The 24688-nt window shown below is 37.7% G+C and overlaps 1 protein-coding gene and 1 long non-coding RNA gene across 2 annotated transcripts in view; one reads left to right on the top strand and one right to left on the bottom strand.

Annotated features, from left to right (window-relative positions):
• Window positions 1-24688, top strand: part of SMSr (Sphingomyelin synthase related) — a 208580-nt gene that overhangs the window by 72659 nt on the left and 111233 nt on the right. The window contains exon 3 of the mRNA XM_067788583.1: window positions 1683-2028. Coding sequence (XP_067644684.1) covers window positions 1683-2028 — 346 coding nt within the window. The remainder of the gene's footprint in view (window positions 1-1682; window positions 2029-24688) is intronic.
• Window positions 9669-17961, bottom strand: LOC137252621 (uncharacterized). The gene is made up of 2 exons (XR_010953632.1): window positions 16942-17961; window positions 9669-10431 (listed from the first exon to the last, which is right to left on the bottom strand). It is a non-coding gene; the product is annotated as an uncharacterized lncRNA (long non-coding RNA).

Genomic DNA, 24688 nt, shown 5'->3' with positions numbered 1-24688 from the left:
CCGGGCGGAGCTCCAGGGTTTTCTCGTAGCACTTGCCGTGCTACACTAGAGATCGCGGCCTCGATCCACTTCCACTGTTGCTTAGGGATCCTACCTTCGGCGTTGCTCTGATCAATCACGCCGTTTTTAATGTTAGTTGATGTACATATGAAAGACTCACACAGTTGTACAATTATTGTTAATGAAATAAATAACAAAATAAATATCTATGGTATTACGTACAAAAATTAACTCTCTCTGCAAATATGAGAGCGCTAAACAACTTCTTAAAATCGGTAAGAACAAAATTCCTGCTTCTCTACAGCCAGATCTCATTTATTTTTCTCCAAATTTTTGCGATCTTATGATATCACCTGAAGCTTTGATAACTATTGTACACATTTGTAAATATTGAATCTAATTATACAACCTATAAAATGGATTCGAGAAAGGGCAGTTTGGTACTTAAATATGAGGATGTTGAATGACGAATGCCAAAATCCAAGAAAAACTACCAGGACTGAGACAAATTATCAATCCATTGCCACAGTTGTGGAAGAATCCAGCTGTGCATTATTTGGTTGAGTTTTTTAACTCCTTGGAGCCATCAGGAATTCTTCCTCATCGATTGATCCTTAAAAATAGGTTCATAATAACTGCTTCGTAATTACATCCTCTGAGCTACCGTAATGGGACAAGGCTTATCATCACAAAACTTTTACCGAATGTCATTGAAGCAATGATTTTATCGGAAAATTTCGAAAATAAAGTTCTCATAACAAGAGCTGTATCTGTTTGATATCTATATACGTTTACGTTTAAACTTTATATGGACTGCTAAGCGTTAAACTTTATCTACTCTTTTGTATGAATTAAGAGGGGACTGCCCTCATTACTTTTAAATGTATAAAAAAATTTATTTGAAGCAATTTTTAATTTATAATTTTATTTAATGATTTGGGAAAAATTTAAACAACGTGACATTAGGACGGACAAGGCGACAGCGTTTCGATTGTACCTTGTAAATCTCTTCAAAGCCTTTTCTGCCGGGAGTGGGATATGAACCCGCACTCCTACGATGGTTGAAGTGAAATTGCTGCACATAAAATTAGTACTCCTAAATTCCAATACGCATTATACTCAGATCCAACTGAAATATGTGACTATGTTTCACCTCTACACTAATTCAATATATCACCTCTATCATCGCAACCGATTCAGTTATATGTTATACACTATGGCCACCAGAGGTTTCTGTCTGCGGTATGGGTATCCTAAGCATTATCTCAGTGAGGATAAGCGATTTTTTACGCGGAAACGTAAACGTATATACGCGTAAAAAAAACACTGCAAAGGATGCCATTCATACCTTTCCATTTTAAACGCCTCCAATTTCCTATTAGGTTGGATTTCGCAATGGCCATCAATAAATCTCAAGGACAGTCATTAGCTGTCGCAGCCAATTATACGTTGAATCCTCCAGAGTTGGCTCATCGAATAATCTTTTTATTTATTCACCAAATAATATTGCAAAAAGTATCGTTTATCCTATGGTTTTCAGCAGTACCTAAATTCGCAAATACACACTTTTAAAAGAAGTTTAAAACTTTTATTATTATCTATGTAGCATATTTTTATAGAAACGTTGGGTGAAACCCATGGGTATAAGCTAGTATATTTTATCTGAGCTCTTCTAATTCCAGGCTATTCATTCCTTGTTACTTGGATAACGTCATTTGTAATGGTGATTGTTCATGAGCGCGTGCCTGATATGAAGCGTTATCCACCGTTACCAGATATCTTTCTGGACAACGTGCCGCATATACCATGGGCATTTCATATGTGTGAAATAACTGGTACTTTGTTATTCATAATTTGGTGCTGCGTTTGTATCTTTCATAAATATCGCCTAGTACTCTTACGACGTTTTTTTGCTCTCGCTGGCACAGTATTCTTGCTTCGTTGCGTAACTATGTTAATAACCTCGTTAAGTGTCCCAGGCACACATTTACAATGTAATCAAAATGATTATGCTGTGGACGATGCAGAGTAAGTATAAAATATATTAGTTATCTAACAAAAGTTGGGAACATCGTAAGTCGCTGTTAAAAAACAAATTTTTTTGTTGCTGGAACTCGTTACTTGAAGAAAAAGCCGCTGACGAAGAAAGCGGACGGGCACCCAGTCGCTTGTGCTCGGCAACTCGCTTTTCGTTGTCTTTCTTCGTTTCACAAAATATTTTCTCTTCTTTATTTATGTTATAACTGCAATTTTTTTCTTTCGATTTTAATTCGAAATAATAATTATTATTTCGTGACTCATTTTGAATTTTTGATCAATAAAAAATGTGTTTAGAAATAAAAGAAATGCCAAAAAGTTCCATAAACAAAATCGATGGACTAATACAAAAGTTATAAGCATTCAAGTATATATATCCATTTAATACTTAAGTACCCTACTGGTACATATGTGTTAATATTCGCTAACTAACTGATATACGAATACTAACATATACATATGTACCAGTAGGGTACTTAAGTGTTAAATGAATATATTTACTTGAATGCTTATAACCTTTGTATTAGTCCATCGATTTTGTTGAATGAAAGCTTATTTTTTTGTAATAAAACAGAGCTTAAAGAGAAAAAACAAATCTGCAAAAAAATAAAAAGTTTTCGAGATCTTTCCTCGCAAAGTACAAATTTTTTTTATATTTTTACAAAAAAAATGGGAAAAATCCGTAATGATTGTTCGTTATCTTTGAATCTGCAGGGCCTAGCAAAAAGTGTTGTATGCACAGTTTATAGAAAATTGTATTACCTTTTAAAAGCTTCAAACTGTTTTGGAATTGCTCAATTCGTTCTTGAGATATATATGATTAAGTGGACCCAACTTTTTTTTTGGAAAAAACCGTTATTCGTAAATATCTCAAAAAAGTTACCATAGAATTAACAATAACCTTGATTTTCGAAATCAGGGGGTGATTTTACATAGGAATTTCATAATGGCGTCTCTGGTGCATTTTGGCTGTAAACCAGTGTAATGAGCAACAAAAATATTCCTTTGTAAACTCGGACTAACGCGTCGTAGACACTTAGGAAGTCCATATTCCACGAGATTCTCTAAAAGATTTGTCTCAAATATTTTCGCATATTGAAATCGTTTCTGATTTAGAACGCGGTAAGAACGCAGAAACTGTCATTGGATCACTGTATGCAATACATACGGAACAAAATCATGAAGGTAAAACATTTAGTTGCAGTAAAAATAAAAAATCAACTCATTAAAATAATTGTTCGCTCCCATTAATTAGAACATACCAATTCACACAGAGTGTTAATGAAATAATTAGCCAAGTTTTCTACAACAAAGCCCTTATTGAACTCAACCTTCCGTACAAAATACAAATTCCAAATTATCAAAATAAATTATTTTCAATAAGTTACGAAAACTGGAAAAACCAAAATAATTAAAAATTGTAGTGTCACTGCATTTGCAGCAAAAGATAATATGGCTTTTTCAGAATTAGGCGCATAGTTGTTGGTTGGTTTTGATTGCCTTAACAGTTAAGGAGGAAACAGCTGGTATCCATTTTAACTTTTTTGTATTAGCGTGTTATTTTTTGTGGCAGCTGACAGATGTTCGCTTAATGAAGCAAGTGGCCCTGTAAGAAAAGGAAAACTTAGTGCAAGGAATGGCCTTTTAGCAGGAGTGAAAAAAACACGTATTTTCACTTTATACGTCAATATCGAATGAATACTTTTATTTTCTTCGTTGTATATTACAAAATGGTGTATACAGGGTTGTTGTCCTTATAACTTATCTTAGCGAGTAACAATGTTGCCATACTAATACTAATTAAAAGGCTTAAGGCTGAAACACACTTCAGCCTAGGTGTGTCTTAAACGACTTAAAGTACTAAGGTCGCTTATCTTAGGCACGCATGCCTACAAGTCGGCCGTCCTGACAAAAAAAGAATCTCCTGATTCTACATCTTCAACACAATCAATTATACAAACATAATTTTTTTCTAGATTATTACATTTATACCAAGGTTTTAGATTTGTGACCGACCACGTACCCCTATAAGGAATTTGGGTCTGTTGGAAGCCTTCTACATCCTCAACTATATAGCGATCATTTTCCAAAATTTTCACTATCTCGTACGGGCCTCTAAACTTTGGAATAAGCTTATTTGATGCTCCGACTTGAGAACTGACATTAGCTATAACAACATAGTTTCCTATTTAAAATCTACGTGTTTACAAGCCTTCATCCTAATATTAGGAAACCAATAGGTCTTAATTATTGTTTCTACTACCTTGTCAGCACCTATGTACCCTAGCTCGTCGTGGTACTTATATAATACACGATCTTCCATCGACTCAGGTACGTAAAACAATATACTGCCACCTTTCTTTTTATACAAAACTCCTTTTCTCATTTCATACTCGCTATCCTATGATTTCTTTAACCGTTCTTAATATTCTTTATATTTTCCTCTCTATTTAGGCATATAATCAAATTTTCTTCTAATGTATTAGTATGAATCATCAAAACGTTGTTAACTCTACTGAGTGCATCGACATGTTGCATTCTCTTACCAGCTCTATGTTCAAGTTCATAATCGTAGTTTTGTAGTTCGAGTGCCCATCTGGCAATTCGTGGGTTATTGAGCGTCAAGGTCAACGAATTACAGTCGGTGACAATCTTGAATTTTATGCCTTGTAGAAATACCTTAAACCGTTTCAGCGCGTAGACTATTGCTAACGTTTCCAGCTCAAAGCTATGGTACCTGGATTCAACGTCAGTTGTTCTCTTCGAAAAATAGAATATCGGATGTAGTTTCTTGTTTTCCTTCTTTTGAAATAATATTGCTCCGACCCCAATGCACTGGCGTCACAGTGCAGTTCTTTAGGATCATTGGGGTTATATATTGCCAACACGGGAGCTTCAACTAATTTCCTTTTAAGCGTATCAAAAGCTTCTATTTCGGCTGAACCGAAGATGCATTTTTTATCTTTTCTCAAGAGGTCATACATTTGTTTAGCCAATATGGAGAAATCTTGAATAAATCTCCGGAAATATGAGCAAAGCCCTAAGAAACTATGTACTTCGTGTGTTTTTGTTGGCATTGCGAAACTTTCAACGGCCTGAATCCCTTTTTTGTCCGCCCTAATTCCTTCCGATATTACGTAGCCTAAATGCGAAATTTCAGATTGGAGGAACTCACATTTATTCAGTCGTAAATGTAGTTTGTTTTCAACCAAACGCAAAAATACCTATTTTAATATAGAAATGTGTTCATCAAGAGTTTCAGTCGCTATCATGATATCATCAAGGTAAATAATAACTTCACCACTACGTATCATTTCCGAAAATATTTTATTAATAAATCTGTGAAAAGTAGCGGGCGCGTTTTTTAAACCAAAAGTGAAAGCTGTGTACTTTACAGACTCTTCCTCTACATAGATATGGAAAAATCCATTTTTTTAATCTAGTTTTGTAAACCACCTCTTATTTGCCAACTATTCTAGCAAGTCATCAATTAGCGGCAGAGGATAGTTATCTCTCGCGGTTATTTTGTTAAGTTTTCGGTAGTCTATGCATAGCCGTAATTCGCCGGTTTTCTTCTTAACTAGCACTATTGGCGAAGCAAACTCTGAATCGCTAGACCGTATGTAGCCTTTTGCCAAACTTTTTCGTAGTGTGACAATCTTCTGGGAGCACAGCTAACTTAAGCCGTATTCCTTTCCTAACAACAGGGTTTTGTGGCTTAACTGCATTCAAGTACTCTTTGTGCAGTATATCTTCGAAATTGTTTTTGAAACTAACACTAACTTTATCTCCAATCACATACGACTTTTTGCCTATATCATCTACCTGTATTGCTAAAATTTCGTTTATAGCATCATTTAATTCTTTGGGTTCGTGATGGGCACTATCTTCTTTGTCATTAGCATTATCTTGTAACAAATTTTTAGTTATCGTATACACAGTTTTATCCACAAGTTCTACCCTACCAACTTTAAGTTTGGCGTTGCTTGCCGTTATAAAATCTACTAACTAACTAACTAACTAACTAACTAACTAACTAACACAACTGGATATCCAATCGATTCATTAGGGACCACCATAAGTTCAATCGAAACTTCTTTACTCAAAACTTTAATGTTACATTTAATTCTTCCATATATTATTAATTTTAACATATTCAATCCAAAATATGATTCCGTCACTTCTGTTAATTGTACTCTCCCCGGCACTAAGTTTCGCTTGACTAGGCTTATGGGGCTCCCCGAATCAACTAAGGTTTCTACAATTAAATTAACATTAGGTTCAGCTAAAATACTAATATTAAAGTAACTTACAAAGTCGTTGCACTGTGATTTTTTTTTTGTACTTGTCACACTTGGGGGCGTAGTGGCCCTTTTCTCCACAGGCAAAGCATGCGCCTACCTCTCGTTTTGGTTTCTTGCATTCTTTTGAGATGTGTCCGTGACTATTGTAGTTGTAGCACCTTGGTCTCCTCTCACTAGTGGTCGGATCTGAGCGTTGTGGCAGCTCGACTGTACGGAACGCTCTTACTAGATCTCAGGTGGTTGGAAAATTCATCATTTTCGCTTGTGTTTGAAGTTGCACGTTTGGTATACCGTCTATGACATATTCAATAAGTTCCGCATCGCTCAGATTTAGCCCGCTTGCTAGCATGCACTATTCGTTGAAATAGTTTGAGAAGGATTCGTCTTACTTCCAGCTTCGTTTTTCAAAGCGCCATCGCAACGTAAGAACGTCATTGCCGTGTGAGAACACGGCAGCCATCTCATCAAATATTTCGTCGAGATTTTTTGGAACATTTTGTTGCTGTTGAACCAGGTTAGTGCTATACCTTTCAACTTTAGGCGCAATAACAGGCCAAGTGCCTCGCTTCCAAGTTTTTGGGTTTGTCGTAAATGTTGTAGTTGGGATTTCCAAATTTCTAAATTTTCACCACCATCGTACTCGGACACTAGTTGCTTCATTGTCTCAAACGGGATCTTATCTGAATATGTATCGGTTCTCGTCTCTTGCTTGCTGGACATCTTTAATTTTAATAGTTCAATTTCTTTTTCTAGTAATTAAATTTGTATGTCTTCGTCAGCATTCGGTGTACTCGCATTTGTCGCTACTTCTGTTACAATCCTGGCTGATCTCGGGCTTATACCGTATCGCCCATTTATCCAGTAGTCGTTGTTTGCGCTTTCTTCTCTAACCTCAATTACTGCTGAGTTAGCATCGTTACACTCGCCGATATTTGTCGTATTAGCCGCACCGTTGTCCGTTATGTACACCGTACCGTTGTCCGTTATATTTTCCGCAACATTTTCCGCTCCATTTTCGATATTTACCGCTACATTTTCCACTTTTATATTTTCACCTTTGGACGCATAATTTTGCACTACATTGTCAATATTTGTATTACCATTATCAGCTTCGGAATTTGGACTAGTTCCAGGGCACAGTCCGCGAGCTTCTGCAGACAATTCGTTCAGCCTTGCTGTCAATAAGGCTTTTGCGCCGCTTGCGTTAACCCCGACGGCTGTGCACCATGCTTTAAGCTGAAGGAGGCTGTGTCTTTCCGCACTTATATTTTCTTTATTCATTTCGTTTTTGTACTTTTTTAGTTAAATATATAAACGGGGTGGTTTCACGACCACTTCTGATGCAAGGAATGGCCTTTTCGCAGGAGTGAAAAATAACACGTCCATAGTACAGGTTTACAAGTATGATATGTATGAGAAGGAAACAATTCCTTTCCCTTTCTAACACACTGCACTTTGACACTTCGGTCAGTGTCAAACTATTGTGGAACTCAGTGGAACTTGCGTTTGACACTGAACGAAGTGTCAAAATTACCGGGGTTGCTGTCGTGGAAAGCGACACAGGGAAACAAAAAATGGAGCGGAATAATCCAATTTAGTATGAAAATGTAGTGCACCTATATGGGTCCTACAGAAAATTATACAAAAGTCTTGAATTGGGGTATCTGAGAACGCGTAGTTATTCCAGCATTAAGAATACAAACACGGGTACTAAGTTTTTCTACCCGTTCAAAAGTTCTCCGCGAAAAACAGTTTGAAACCGTGGTCGTCTGCAATAACCCGTCCAAAAATGTGGAAAGAGAATTGAAAAGACGCATTTTGTCCAAAGAGAAAAAGCATTCGAATTATTGGAAGCGAGGCAACAACGCGTCTATTAATACCTCCCCCGACGGTTTTGGTCGTGTTTTAGCAATCGTCCCCGGTAATAAAGTATCACAATTTGTTAATTAAAATTGTCCAAAATATATGGATATTAAAGAGAGATGTAATTAAGTGCTCGTTTGAAAGTAAATAAGTATATTTCTTTGTAATATAACAATAAAAATGTTAAGCAGTTTTCGATAGCAGCTACTAAACTTTTTTTGGTCCTAAGAAGTACAACAGTGCCAAATAGCATCCACAAAAAAAAACCAACAAGAACAAGCATTTTATCAGGTGAGCGTGGCTGTGTATGCGCGTGCTGCTACATATCCTACTTGTAGACCTGTACTATGAACACGTCTTTTCACTTTATACGTCAATATCGAATGAATGCTTTTATTTTCTTCGTTGTATATTACAAAATAGTGTATGCAGGGTTGTTATCCTTATAACTTATCTTAGCGAGTAACAATGTTGCCATACTAGTACTAATTAAAAGGCTTAAGGCCGAAACACACTTCAGCCTAGGTGTGTCTTAAACGAATTAAAGTACTAAGGTCGCTTATCTTAGGCACGTCTGCCTAAATTAGTTATTTCATTAAACAACAATTAAGTTTCTTTCTGAAATTGGTATTAAATTTCTGAGTCACATGATATGTCTGGATCGGGTAGAACATCAAAGGCATACTTTTTTATTTATCGCGAAAAGTAATGTAAGTAATCATTTCGGAATTCACAGAAAAGCATTCCAAAATTTAAATAAAGTACTACTTTTTAGTCCGTTTAGTTTGCGTTTCCGAAACGTTTTCGTTTAAATACTTGTATAAACAAGATCAAAAGTTGCTAAAATCCTTTTAATCGTCGTTTCATGAAGCTAGTTATTTCCGAAATGACGATTTCGCCATCTTTAAGCAAAATTTTATCCTCGGTATGATATAAATCCAATATAATTTCAAACTTCATGCCTTCTAAATCAGCGTTATCCATTTATGAATCTTAAGCTGATTTTATTTTCCTTTACTAACTAGTCATTTTAATGAAAATGTCACGACCGACTCCTCTGCCGAAATACTTTTCAGAAAACTTTTTAGTAGAATCTGCGCCCTCAGTGAAACAAGTTATGGTACGTTTTTCCCGCGTTCCCGTAATGAAGAATTCATACTGCTTTCAATTTATTTTTTGTTATATACTTATTATAATATTGTAAAGAATATTACGAACACTAAGCGGTACTGCCATCTCTAGGCCGATGCTCAGCAGTGACGTGAATGCACATCAATAATTCAATCATTATGTCTACACATATGTACGTACACGCAGCGGAGAAGCAACGCACAAACACATGCAGATATCTTATCTGAGATATAATTGTGGAAGTTTCGCTCACAAACACTTATCTGTAGTTATAATTATAACAGTGTTTAATTCACTAGCACTGTCTTTTAGGAAAAAAGGGGGGCACACGGGTTTAAAGCAATATATATATAAATATATTTAATTCAAAAATTAACTTCAACTACACACAAGATTATGTAAAAAATGAATTTGTTTAAATATTTGAAGAACTGAAAACTGCGCGACGGCGGGCGGGCGAAAAACTGCACGAATGATGCGGGCACGAACGATGCGTGAAGGCGGGTAGTTTTAGACTAAACTAAACTCAATTGAGAGTGAGCGCGGTGGTGGTTGGCAAGCCACGGCTGAGCTGCACTGCTTGCGCTTGGCCGCACTGGCCGGGTGTTTCCAGACGGAGGGGGCGGACTTAGTCCGAAAATTGGATCATGTCTTCAACATGCTCCCCCCCGCCCGACGCGTTGATGGGTTAAGGGCGGCGTCAACTCTGTCCAAGGCTGCTCGTGCCTCGGCTACTAATTGTCGTATTTTTTTTTCTTTTTGACGAGCCGATTGGCTTTGTACCGCGCTCTGGCGGTTTTCCGTGCGGGCTCGTGGGGTTGCCCTGTCTCTTCGGCGGCTGTCGTTGTCCGCATGGTTGTTCGGTCGAGCCCGGTGGAGCAAAGTGTGGTGGCCGAGTGAGCATTTTCGGCAGCTGCTTGGGGAGTCGCACGCCCCGGTGGAGTGTGAGATTGCGAGGCAGTTGAGGCAGTGCCGGTGGGTTTTGGCACATTGGTATCTCTCCTCGGGTTGCATCGCTAAAAAGGCCCGGCACTGTCTCAACACATGCCGTTGACCACAGAGGCGACACTTTGGTCCCTCGGTTGTTCTGCGGGTCCTGTAAAGACAAGAAAAGAGAAAAAATATTCGTATTTTTTAGGCATGGGTAAGGGTAGCTTATATATCTTTTTCGGATTGCTAGGGTCATAAACAGAGGGTACCAGAGGTAGGGTTGGCATTACTAGGCAGTTGGTAGCACGCACAGTTTGGCAATATTACGGGTTATTAGTTCATTTTGTGTTTTGAGTTCCACAACTCGAACATGTTTATCCGATCCAGGGTGTAAAGTGATTACCCGTCCCAAACGCCATTCGTTCGGGGGTAGTAAATCATCCTTTACCACGACTAAATCTCCAACTTGAATATTGCGTTGAGGGCATTTCCATTTGTACCGCTTATGCAGCTCCTTGAGATACTCGTTCTTCCATCGTGTGCTGAATTGGTGGTGAAGCACTTTCAGTTTCTGCCATTTGTTGACCAAGGTGAGATGCTCTGCAGTTGGCTCCGGTAATGACAAGAGCGGCGCGCCACGTAGGAAATGCCCTGGGGTTAGGACTAGGGGATCCATTGGATCTTCGGACATAGGGGAGAGCGGTCGGGAGTTGAGGACCGCCTCTATGCGTACTAAGAGGGTAGTAAGCTCTTCGAAGGAGAACTTCTGGTTTCCTGCTACTTTCGTAAAGTGTATCTTGAAGCTTTTCACGGCCGCTTCCCACAGACCACCCATGTGGGGAGCGTCTGGTGGGATGCATTTCCATGAGAATCCGTGAGTTGCATACTTTTCGGCGACGTCGGTAGCGACTTCCTTGAGGAATGTGGTGAATTCTCTTTGTAATCCGCGTTGTGCGCCGACGAACGTCTTTCCGTTGTCAGAATATATCTGGCGGGGTAGGCCACGGCGCCAGGAAATCGGGCAAAGGCTGCGTTGAAGGCATTCGTGGTGAGATCAGAGCACACTTCTAAATGAACAGCCTTTGTGGAAAAACAGACGAACACACAAACGTAAGCTTTGACATACGAAGCTCGGCGAAGGGGAGAAGTTTTTACCATAAATGGTCCAGCAAAATCGACTCCTGTTGTATGAAAGGGTAGAGAATATGTTGACCTCTCGGGTGGCAAGGCTGCCATTATCTGCGTTTTCATCTGCTGTTTATAGATGGTGCAGGTTTTGCAGTGGAAGACGAGCTTTTTGACCTTTTGCTTCAAACGTGGAATGTAGTACTGTTGCTGTACCATTCGGATCATCAGCTGTTTGTCGGCGTGCAGCAGGTGCGAATGGAGGAAGTCTAACAGAAGAGAACAAAATCGAGAGTTTTCGGGTATGATAATTGGGTGCCGCTCATTAAAGCTATAGGTGGCATATGCTAATCTTCCAGAAACTCGCATGATTCCTGAGTCATCTAGCATGGGGTTTAATGTCAGAAGGGTGTTCTTTTTGGGTAAGGGTCCTGACGTTTGAAGCAGCTCTATCGTGTCTCCGTAATGATTCCGTTGAGTTTGAATGATGATTTTGATTTTGGCATCATTCACTTCGGCGTGGGTGAGGTTGAGCGTGGCTGGAACTTTCAGTTTCCTTGCTTTCTTGATAAACCGCAACATATAGGCCACGACTCTAAGCGCTCGAGAAAACGACGAAAACCGGTCGAGTATGTCTATATTTTCTTCCTGCAGGGTGTGGAATACGTCCACATGTCGTTGTTCGGGTGGAGTTGGGTAGTGAGGTGTATCCTTTGGCCACGAAGTTGATGGATTGATTAGCCAATTAGGTCCTTCCCACCATAGCGGACATTGGAATAAATCCTGAGGCTTGCAGCCTCGAGTGCCCAAATCCGCTGGGTTATCCTTACTGGAAACGTGCCTCCAAGTGGCATTGTCGACGTTCTTAAGAATTTCAGAGGTTCTGTTGGCGACATACGTTTTCCAGGTATGGGGTGGTTTTTCTAACCAGGCCAGTACGATGGCAGAATCGCACCAGAGAATGAGTTCGTGTTGAGGTAGATTCAGCTCACTTCGCAGCTGTTTCACTAACTTGGAGAGTAAAACTGCTCCACAGAGTTCCAACCGTGGAAGACTCACGGTTTGGAGGGGTGCTACTTTGCTTTTAGCAGCTAGCAAATGGGATGAAAACTTATTTTCATGGGTTTGTAATCGTAAATATATACAGGCACAAAATGCTTTTTCTGAAGCATCTGAGAATCCATGCAGCTGGATTAGTTTATCGGGGGAATACTGTACCCACCTAGGGATTTTAATGTCTCTGATATGAGGTAAATTTTCATAAATTGAGGTCCATTTTTGGAGAGCTCCGGGCTTCACGTCCTCGTCCCAATCCGTTCCTTCCATCCAGAGTTGTTGCAGCAACATTTTAGCAAGAATCATTATTGGTGAAAGCCATCCTGCGGGGTCAAACAGTTTTGCAACTGCTGATAAAATCTGCCTTTTTGTAGTCGTGTTTTCTGCTGATGGTGGATCATACGTGTAGGTGAAGGTGTCGGTTAGCGCGTTCCACTGAATTCCAAGGGTTTTTGTGGAACTCGAATCATGGAATTTAAGGAAATCGACGTCTAGCAAATCAGGTTCGGGAACGGGTTTTAAAATCTCAGGGTGATTTGCCGACATCTTCCTCAAAGGGAACCCTGCCGATTTTAAGGCTTCGATAACTTGAGTCATAGAGTTCAAAGTGGACTGTATATTATGACCGCCTGACAAAATATCGTCGACATACGTTTCATTCAACAAAATGTCTTTAGCGAGCGGATATTCATCTTGACAGTCGTGGGCGAGTTGGTGTAGGGTTCGAATCGCCAAATATGGCGCGCAATTTACACCAAAGGTAACTGTTTTTAGTCGGAAATCTTCTATCGGCAGAGTTGGGTGTTTTCGGAAAACGATTCGATGAAAATCTTTATCTTCTTCATGGATGAGTATTTGGCGATACATTTTCTCAATATCGCCGTTGAAAACAAACTTATAAAGTCGCCATTTAAGTATGACGAGCATTAAGTCATTTTGTAGAATGGGGCCTGTATGAAGCACGTCGTTCAACGAGTTGCCAGAATGCGACATTTTTGATGCGTTGAAGACGACTCGCACTTTTGTGGTTTTGCTGTCGGGTTTTATGACAGCATGATGGGGTAGATAAAATGATAAATATTTACCATCTCTAATTATCTCTTGTTGGGAGGCGGGTTCCATATGATCCATGGTTAAATATTCATTAAGGACTTCAAAATATTTGTCTCTTAATTCGGGTTTTCTTTCGAGCGTGCGTTCGATGCTGATGTACTGCTGTTGTGCTACGGGTCGTGAATGACCGAGTGCCAGATTGGCTGGAAATTCCAATTTGAAGGGTAGTTTTACTCTGTAGCGTCCATCTTCCTCACGAATTGTGGTTGTCCGGTAGAGTGCTTCGCAGTATTCATCATCTGCTGATCGTTGTTGGGTTTGGTGAACTTCTTCCTGTTCCCAAAATTGTCTCAAAAGTTGATTGATGGGGTCATCGGTGCATTCCGTGACATGCGTGCTGAAGGTTGATACCTTTTCAGCTACAGGGCCGCTTAATATCCATCCGAATATTGTGTTTTGGGCAAGTAATATTCCATTCACATTTCGTAGGAGCCCTTCGGTGAGGATTTGCGGGGTGATATCGCTGCCGATTACCACATCGATTTTTGATGGTATCGAATACTGCGGATCGGCTAACGGTAAATGGGACAGTTCTTCGAGATCGATGCTTGAAACTCTGACTGTTGGCAAGAACTTCGTTAGTTTTGGCAAAATTATTGCTTGTGCGTCTATCATTTGGGTTAAGTCTGCTGAACAGAATGTTATCTGGCAGACTTTATTGGCATTTTTCACAACCGTTCCACCCATTCCAGTTATCTGGTGGAGCGACTCTTTTGTGGGTAGACCAAGAACCTTTTGTATACGGGATGATACAAAGGTTTTTTGTGAGCCTTGGTCTATTAGGGCACGAATTTTATGAAATTCGCCAGCAAAGTATACTGATACTATTGCTGTGGGTAGTAGGGTGGTTCCATGATTACTCGAGAAGAGTGAAGAAACCGGGTTTTTGTCTTGAGACTGTAGGGAGGAGGTGGCTCTTGCGGCGGCTTTCGATGTTGAGGCTCGCTCGTCGTCCGTTCTCCTAGGGGTGCCGGCTTGGGCATTTTGAGCTCTGGGGTTTGGTTGTGATTGTTGGGGTTTGGGCTGCAAATGCAATAGCGAATGATGACGCTTTTGGCAATAAACGCACGTGAAACTACTTTTACATTCGTTCTTGGGGTGTGACGTTGATAAACAGTTTTCGCAGTAACTATTTTCTCTCACAAATTTGATTCGGTCTGATACCGATAAATTCCTAAACCTGACGCAAGATTTGACTGCGTGGTATTGGTTGCATAATCTACACGAAGCCGTTTTATTGAACTCGGTGTGATATGCATGGGTTCTATTATTGTTAGATTGGGTCGAGTTTTGATTCACCGTTCGTGGCGTAAAACTCGAAAATTGGGGTTTCGCCTTGCCTGGTCGATAGGTACTTATTCTCTCTACTACCTCGTATCTGCTGGTCAAAAATTTATTTATATCCTCCCAAAGTGGGAGTTCTTTTCGGGAGCTGAGGGATTGTTCCCATAGTGAAAGGCTTTCACTTGGCAGCTTGGATGAGCAGAGGTATACGAGGATTGGGTCCCAGTCCGTTGTCGGGATTCCTTGGGTGTTAAGGGTTGACATGCAGTTGTTGATTGTTGTCTGCATCTTCTGTATTTGTTCTCCGTTTTCTACGAATATTGTGGGTAGGTTGAACAGTGTCTTCAATTGGTTGTCGACGAGTATCCTTTTGTTCTCGTACCTAGATCTGAGCGCTTCCCAGGCAAGCTCGAAATTATTATCGCTCAGTGGGTATTGTTTTACAATAAGCCCAGCTTGTCCTTTTGTTTTCAGGCGTAGATGGTATAATTTTTGAGCGGGTGATAATTTAGGGTGGTTTTTATAGACTGCCGTGAACATATCTCTAAAGGATGGCCAGTCTTCGTATCCACCATGAAATACTTCAGTGTCGCATGGTGGTACTTTTAAATAAAAACCGTTTGCGTCTGAATTGTTTATTGGGTGGGCGGGTATTTGTTGTTGGTTGGTGCTAGCAGTATTAAAAAGCTGTAAGGCTTCTAAAATTTCTGATTTGCATGTTTGGTACGTTTCCAAGCATTTAGCGAATTTTTGCTCAACTGAGCCGCTAACATCTGTGTAATTATCTGAGAAACTTACTTCTCGATGGGACTCTAGCACCTTTGCCCATATCTTATCAAGGTCTTCTAATTTGACCTTAAGCATACACTCTGATAAATCGGTAGCTTGGGAGGGTGACCATCTTGAGCAGTAAACCTCTACTTGGTTACCGTCATATATGAATTTCTGCAGGCATTTATCTGCAGGGGTCAATTTTTGGGTTTCGTCCGACGATTTCGGCATTATAAATTAGTTTGGTTTCTTAATAGAAATGGGAGCTTTTATTAAGCTGTGAAAATCGAAAAAAAAAAAATTTTTTTTTTGAAACCAGCCTAATGTACGCTTGGTTCTTTATACGGGCTTGTCTCAGCGCTTCTGAGTACAAGTAATGTGGGTATATAATAATATAAATATTATAAAATTGTGTTCACTGGGATTTTATTTTTTATTTTTTGAGACCGGCCTAATGTGTCCCGGCTTTTTGCTTTGTTATATGTACTTGTCTCAGCGCGTCTGAGCACAAGTAATATGGGTATATAGTACGTATGTATGTATTTATATATATGGGTGAAATATATTTGCCGACAAACTGTGGTGTACCAACAACCTTTGTTTGCTGTGCCAATGCACTTGATCTTTATTAACAAAGTAAATGTATGCCAATATGTGATCGATGATCTTTGTTGCTTCCTTCTATTATGTAGTTACCTATGGTCATGCAATTACTTTGTTGAGGGTGGGTTTTGGCTTATGCAAAAAGATGTACAAGTGCGTGTGGGTGTTATGAGTGCATATACTTGTAGGTTTGTATGCAGAATTAATATTGGGTGCACCGGTAAAATAAACTTTGGAAAAGTGACAAAAATTTGGCAAAGTTTGTTGCTATGGGTTTTTGTAAAATATATTTCATGTAATATATGTATATAAGGGAAAATTGGGCAGCGGTGAATTTCACGCTGGAAAAATATGTAGCTCGGGTGATATTACCGAACTAAGTGGGTATATACATATATTACATATATACGTATATATTTTTTATAATAAAGTCGATATTTAGCGCAACGAACTTTTTGGGTATATAGAAACCGGGCAGTGGATTTTCCGTTGGTACGGGAATGCAAATTTATTTGTTGAAAATTTTATATGGCTTTTTGAAGGGACTGTACCTGTTGGTAACAGTGAGTAAGCAAATGAAATATTTTGCCGTTTAGGCTTTTGATGTGGGTTATATACCCAGGGTCCGGATCTTTTGATCGGAGGGATATATAATTGGGGAATTTATAGAATTTGGGTCCGTACTTTAGACGGAGGGAATATATTGGGTAAACGGTGTACTCACTCTGACATTTTTTGTGTTAACTGTGTGTTACTTGTGGGTTTTGTGTTGTCCTTTAGCCTTTGTTGTATGGTCTCCTGGTTGATATGTTGTGTTGTAATGTTGTACCTCCTTGTTGGTGTAGTTAGTGTTAGCGTTGATTTTTCGTATATGTGTTTTCCAATTATTGTTTTCAAACTTTTTCTTTCAAATGTATTTTTCTTTTTTGTAAACAACTTTTTTTTCTTTTCGAAAAACTTTTCCTTTTTCTACGCTTTTTTTGATTTCTTTGCACAAAACTTTGTTCTTAGTAAAATTATTTTTTTTTCGTTTTTGTCACACCTTAATGTTTGTTTTATTTGTATGTGAACTATTGTTCAATTTTTTCTCAAATAAATTTTTTTTGTTAAGCACTTTTATAGTTTTGTGGCCGTACCGAACCGCGTTTTTATGTAAGAATTGTTTTTGTTTTACTTGTTTTTATTATATTTATGTTTTTTTTCTCACTTTTTGCTTTTTTCTTTTTTTGCCGCTGGTTACCTTTTTAGCACCAAAGGACCATGTTTAATTCACTAGCACTGTCTTTTAGGAAAAAAGGGGGGCACACGGGTTTAAAGCAATATATATATAAATATATTTAATTCAAAAATTAACTTCAACTACACACAAGATTATGTAAAAAATGAATTTGTTTAAATATTTGAAGAACTGAAAACTGCGCGACGGCGGGCGGGCGAAAAACTGCACGAATGATGCGGGCACGAACGATGCGTGAAGGCGGGTAGTTTTAGACTAAACTAAACTCAATTGAGAGTGAGCGCGGTGGTGGTTGGCAAGCCACGGCTGAGCTGCACTGCTTGCGCTTGGCCGCACTGGCCGGGTGTTGCCAGACGGAGGGGGCGGACTTAGTCCGAAAATTGGATCATGTCTTCAACAAACAGATAACCAACTAGTAGATTCTAGAACAGAAGCGCATAGAAGATGCAAGGAGGAAATCAAAGAGTATAAAAGGCAGCAACGGTAGAGGCGCTACAATCAGTTTCATTTAAGCTATCAATCAGTTTGTATTAAGTACGCTATCTGTCGGGCAATAGTAGTGTTATTGTATTTTAATAAAGGCCATTTTGCATTATTAAATATTGGAGTTATTTATTCAACAGTTTAGTGATTCGAACTTAGCAGAAGATTGCAAATAAGCGGAATTGCAGTAAAATCGTTACAATATGTTAATATATATGCTAACGTTACGATAGTAATTACTTAAATGTTTGTGTTTTCTTGGTTTTAATCCATTTTATGGGTTTTGGACATGTTTCTGAAATGATTTTTAAATTATTTTTCTTGGCATACAATTTTAATAGAAATAAATATAGTAACTTAAAATCTTAATTGTGATGCTGAATACCAGTTACGTTAATCGGAGGAAAAATTTAAAATTTCATGGAATATTAGTGAGAAAGCCGTTTCCAACCTAATTTCTTCACCTCTATTATTATGTGCCATACGTGTGCCTTGTATCCAAATTTTTCGAGATTAAATTCTCAATCGGCTGCAAATTTGATTTGAATGAAGTTTCAACAAGAGTAGAATAAAAGCTTGGTTTCCTCGGAAAACGGTGCCGCTATATAATGACCGCTAAAGAATGGCTCAATATTTTTGTAAATGGGTAATATGTGATTTATAAATAATTTTTAACCGTTTTGAATATGACGGAGAGAAAAAACAATGAAGTAAGAGTTTTTAAAGCAGGGGGCTCTTGGCTTGAAGCTATATTACCTTTTCGGCCAACTTCACCATTTTCTAGTTACCACTCTTAACATTGCAACAATCCTGTTCGCCGCTATATTACGACGACTAATCACACCACTAATCACAGATTCAATTTATCTGCCAGGCTGTTAACTTTACCTTATATTTACTATAACATACTTATAACTTCATTAACTTTCGTTGTTGTTTTACGAGTGTAAAACTATTCACTCTACACTGGTTAAAATGAGGGAACATGGGATTTGAGGTTTTTTAAATTTAAAATTTACATATAGCATTTTCAGGTCAAATGAAACTTTTTTCAAGTCAAATGAAACTTTTTTCATTTCAAATGAAACTTTTTCCAAGTCAAATGAAACCATACTACTAAGGTAATTGTCAATATATTTATATCGTACTTTATAACGCTGTTTATCAAATTTTTCTTTAAGACGACAACTATTTCTAATTAACCACATCGAAGGCAAAATTTTTGCCCAAATTTTCTTTGTGAATTTAAGCTACAGTTAAGGTCGGCTTAGTTTAACCTTGCCTTTTGATCGTTTCAAATTTTTAATAGATAAAATAGCACGGTTAAACGCTAGGCAACTTATATACTACAGTTTAACCACCCACTGAAAATAAGCACCTATATTTTTTACTTGTATCTACTCCTCTTATATATAAAGCACATTCTTCTTCTACATATACTTCGTTAATAACGTAGGAATAAAGCAACGTAGAGAACGAAGAGAAGGAACCAAAGAGCATGATGTGAGCGTATTTCCTATTCACTGTCTGACACCAACTAACACATCGGTTGAATCCTCTGTATTATGCTTTGCTCTTTGACCAACGACTTACCAAACAACATAGAACGACAGCAAGGTATTGAGAGAAACATTACTTTTACCAACTATATAGTAGAGCATGAGGGCACAATAGACCAATGGTCGCAGTGCGATCCTCAATTATTTATCTATCTATTTATATAGTAGAGCATGTGGACTGTGGAGAGATCTTTTTTAACTATGTTGAAAAACGTAACCGTAAAAAGTGATCTATTCTACTCTGTGGCGCAGCCACATTGCACCTCATTCGTTTGGGCCTTTGAAAACAAAAACAAATTTTCTATTATTTTTCATTGTATATAAATGTAATACTTAGAGTATATACATTAGACTGGGTCGATTTATTAACTGATATCGCGCCATCGATTTTTCGATAGGATTTGGCCTGCGAAATTTAATTTTTTTTTTTACTTTTTTCGACTTTGATTTTTAAGGTTTTTTTCATGACCTACTAAAAAAATGTTCATTTGATTGTATAATTTACATGTATACCAACGTTTTTAGCGGACGTTTTTGGGTCGGGCAGGGTACAGATATGAAAATTTTTTAGTAGGTCATGAAAAAAACATTAAAAATCAAAGTCGAAATAAAGTAAAAAAAAAAAATGAAATTTCGCAGGCTCGAAAATTATTTTTTTTGGTATTCGTAGTGGAAATTTTTTTTCCTCAGCCCAAATCCTATCGAAAAATCGATGGCGCGATATCGGTTAATAAATCCACCCAGTCTAATGTATATTTTCTAAGTATTACATTTAAATAAAATATGCAATGAAAAATAATAGAATATTTGTTTTTGTTTTCAAAGGCCCAAACGAGTGAAGTGCAATGTGACTGCACCACAGAGTAGAAAAGATCACTTTTTACGGTTATGTTTTTCAGCATAGTTAAAAAAGATCTCTCCACAGTCCACATGCTCTACTATATAGTTGGTAAAAGTAATGTTTCTCTCAATACCTTGCTATCGTTCTATGTTGTTTGGTAAGTCGTTGGTCAAAGAGCAAAGCATAATACAGAGGATTCAACCGATGTGTTAGTTGGTGTCAGACAGTGAATAGGAAATACGCTCACATCGTGATTTTGGGTTCCTTCTCTTTGTTCTCTACGTTGCTTTATTCCTACGTTATTAAGGAAGTATATGTAGAAGAAGAATGTGCTTTATATATAAGAGTAGATACAAGTAAAAAATATAGGTGCTTATTTTCAGTGGGTGGTTAAACTGTAGTATATAAGTTGCCTAGCATTTAACCCTGCTATTTTTATTAAACGGTTTTATTTAGCTTGAGTTGACAGGCAGGCCGCATGCACGGCCGCACGGCCGTTGTGAACGAATCTTGTAAATTGAAATTTAAGTAACTTGGAATATAGTTCAGAACCCGATGACAATGCAATAATAAGAAAAAAAAACGCGGTGGCGCAAGGATCGAGATATTCGCAAAATTCGCATTTGTGGTCCGATTTGGCTCATATTTAAAAAACACATAATACATGCAAGAATAGAAATCGACCTGTGAAAAAAATCGCCGCTAGGTGGCGCATGGGTCGAGATATTCGCAAAATTCGCATTTGTGGTCCGATTTGGCTCATATTTGGAACACATAATACATGCAAGAATAGAAATCGACCTGTGAAAATCGCCGCTAGGTGGCGCAAGGATCGAGATATTCACAAAAATCGTATTTGTGGTCCGATTTGATTTGGTCCATATTTGGAACACATAATACATATGTACATGAATAGAAAGCGACCTATGATGCCCGATTTGGCTCATATTTGGAACAAATATTGCATACAGTCCAGTAGAAGTGACATCAAAATATTTTGGAGTTGGAGGAGGGACAAGCATACGTGGCGCAGAGTCGAGTAAAGTCTTTGGAACGATTATGTATTGAGGACTTAGGTTGTAACAAATTGTCAGGAAAGAGTCCTCGTAATAATGAGTCACTAAAAGAACTAAATAGAATGAGAAGTAATAGGCAATTAAATAAAGATTAAAAACTTGAAAATAAAATAATTAAAAAAAATGTTTAAGTTAAACGGTTTTATTGAAAACAATACTTACATGAAATAATAATAATACGAACAGCTAGAAAATAATTACGTAGGTCCTAGGTACTAGTCATCACACTCCTTATCAATCTAGGGCGTTGATCAGACAATTAAATAAAAGCGTTGGACGCGTCATATTTCTATTGATAGTCATAAGTAAAACCAACTGAACCTTAATCAGGTAATGCTACGCCTCACATTTTTAGAAATTTCACGCGCCCAACGCTTTTATTTAATTGTCTGATCAACGCCCTAGATTGATAAGGAGTGTGATGACTAGTACCTAGGAACTAGCTAATTATTTTCTAGCTTTTCGTATTATTATTTCATGTAAGTATTGTTTTCAATAAAACCGTTTAACTTAAACATTTTTTTTTAGTTATTTTATATCTATTAAAAATTTGAAACGATCAAAAGGCAAGGTTAAACTAAGCCGACCTTAACTGCAGCTTAAATTCACAAAGAAAATTTGGGCAAAAATTTTGCCTTCAATGTGGTTAATTAGAAATAGTTGTCGTCTTAAAGAAAAAATTGATAAATAGCGTTATAAAGTACGATATAAATATATTGACAATTACCTTAGTAGTATGGTTTCATTTGACTTGAAAAAAGTTTCATTTGAAATGAAAAAAGTTTCATTTAAAATGAAAAAAGTTTCATTTGAAATGAAAAAAGTTTCATTTGAAATGAAAAAAGTTTCATTTGACTTGAAAAAAGTTTCATTTGACCTGAAAATGCTATATACTTTATTTACACGATGGTAAAATGTATAAGAGGTTTAATTTAATTGCGCGATGGCGGGCGAAAAAAACACGATCGAACAGTTGTTAACGCAGCGTTCGAACGGGCAGTTTTAAGTAAACTGACGAGTGTAAGCGCGGTGGTGGTCGGCAAGCGCATCTGAGCTGCACTTGCATTCCTGACGCGTTGATGGGCTAGAGCGGCATCGACCCTGTCCAAGGCCGCCCGCGCCTCGGCTACTAATTTCCTTAGCTTTTCGTTCTTGTGCCGAGCCGATCAGCTTTGTACCGTTCTCTGGCAGTTTTGCGCGCGGGCTCGTGGGGTTGTTGTTGTCGTGGGGTCTCGGCGTTGAGTGTCGTTGCCCGGGCGTTCCGCGTTGTTGTCCTGTCGTCGAGCGCGGTGTAATAGAGTGTGGGGGCAGAAGGAACATTTTCCGCAGCTAATCGGGGAGTAAACTCGTCCTCTCCTCTGGCTGCATCGCTGAAAATCCCCGGAACTGTCTCAACACGTGTCGACACTTCGGTCCCTCGGTTGTTCTGCGGGTCCTGTAAAGACGAGAAAAGAAAAATGCGTATTTCTCAAAAAATAGGTTGGAACAAGTAAACGTGTCTAAGCTCGGGTGTAACCGAACTCAGCGTGAGCTTCAATTGTACGTTTGATTTCAGATAAATTACTTTTCTACATAACACGTGCACCGCCCATTTAAAAAAAAATGTCTCCCCATTTTCTCTTAAAATATAACTTGATAAGTGAAATACCATTGATTTAAAACTATTTTTTTGCTAAGTTATAGCTTATTATTCTAGTCTGCGACTCTTTTAAGCTTGTTTTATATCTAAGTTGCCATGGCCTTTAACCGATCCCGTCCATTTTTACTAGAAATATTTTCTGCTATAAGGAAAATATGTGTACACAATTTCATTACGACACGTAAATTTTTGTTCGAGTTATGGCTCCCGAAACATAGAAAATTGCTTAGTCATAAAAGGGGAGGGCCACACCCATTTACAAAAATTTTAGTGTTTTCCAATTTAATGTTATAATTCAATTTAGAAAGTAAAATTCTATTGATACAAAAAAAAAAATCTTTTATATAAAAGTGGGCGTGGTCTTTAACCGATCCCGTTCATTTTTTCTAGAAATATTTCCTGCTATAAGGAAAATATGTGTACACAATTTCATTACGATATGTTAATTTTTCTTCGAGTTATGGCTCCCGAAACATAGAAAATTGCCATTTCTGAAAATTTGGAGTTTTTTCCTATTTATTGTTATAAATCCACTTGGGAAATGAAATACCATTGTTATAAAGCTCTTTTTTGCAAAGATATAGCTTATTTTATTCGTCCACGACCCTTTTAAAAATCTTTTATATAAAAGTGGGTGTGGTCCTTAACCGATTTCGTTAAATTTTCTTCAAAGCATTCCTTATAGTAAAGACAACCTCTGCGGAATTTTGTTACGATAGGTTTAACGATTTTTGATTTTTGATTAATAACACTGCTCTACAAAATTAAACTTTTTGCATTACCCTGGATCACCACTATTTTTTTTATTTGCTATAGTCCCCTAATTATAAAAATGGTCGAAATTTAAAATTCTATGGATACGTTTTTGGTTTTTTTTTTTTGTTTTCTAAAATTTGCCTTTTTTTGAAAAGGGAGATCCATTGATTTTATCACATCTCTGGAACGGGTTGTCCGATTTTGTTGGAGAAAACAGCATATAATAGCAAATGAAATTACCTTAAAATTGTTTAAATACGCTTTTTTACATACTTATTGGTTTCAGAGTTATTTGCATCGCATTATAAAAAAATCGATTTTTTGTATTAAAAATTTGCATTTTTTTCTTCTTTATTTCGTAAAAAAGCGAAAGAGACAAAAACTTACAACTTTTATTAGATGATCGTAAAACTGTGAACATTCCAAATAAGTGAATGAAGGGAAAATACGTATTTTTAATATTTTTGTTTATTTAGCTATTTAAGATACCTTTATTAAAGAAATTCTACAAAATTTAGTACTTGAAATATATAAAAATTGTTTCTACTTTTTGCTTTTTTACTGTAATTTTCTGAATTTGATTCTCGTATAAGATACCAATTATAATCCCCCATCATATTTTCGTTCCAGAATCCTTGATAACGCTCCTCCATTGACTTAAGTTGTCGGTGAAATCGTTCTCCATGCTCGTCACTGACATCACCATGATTTGAAGGGAAAAAATCCAAATGGGAGTGTGAGAAATGCATTTTTAGAGAAATGTTTGCACCTGAAATTATATGTGTATGTAATTTAGAGGTTACAATTATGATGAATATACAAAAATCATATCATATTCCTACTTACCGATTTTCGAATAGTTGGTTAGTAAATCAGAAAC

Source organism: Eurosta solidaginis, chromosome 5 (assembly GCF_040869045.1).
Source record: "Eurosta solidaginis isolate ZX-2024a chromosome 5, ASM4086904v1, whole genome shotgun sequence".
NCBI classification, from domain to species: domain Eukaryota; kingdom Metazoa; phylum Arthropoda; class Insecta; order Diptera; family Tephritidae; genus Eurosta; species Eurosta solidaginis.
Note: the sequence above shows the minus strand (reverse complement) of the source record. Positions and strands in the feature narration are given on the sequence as shown.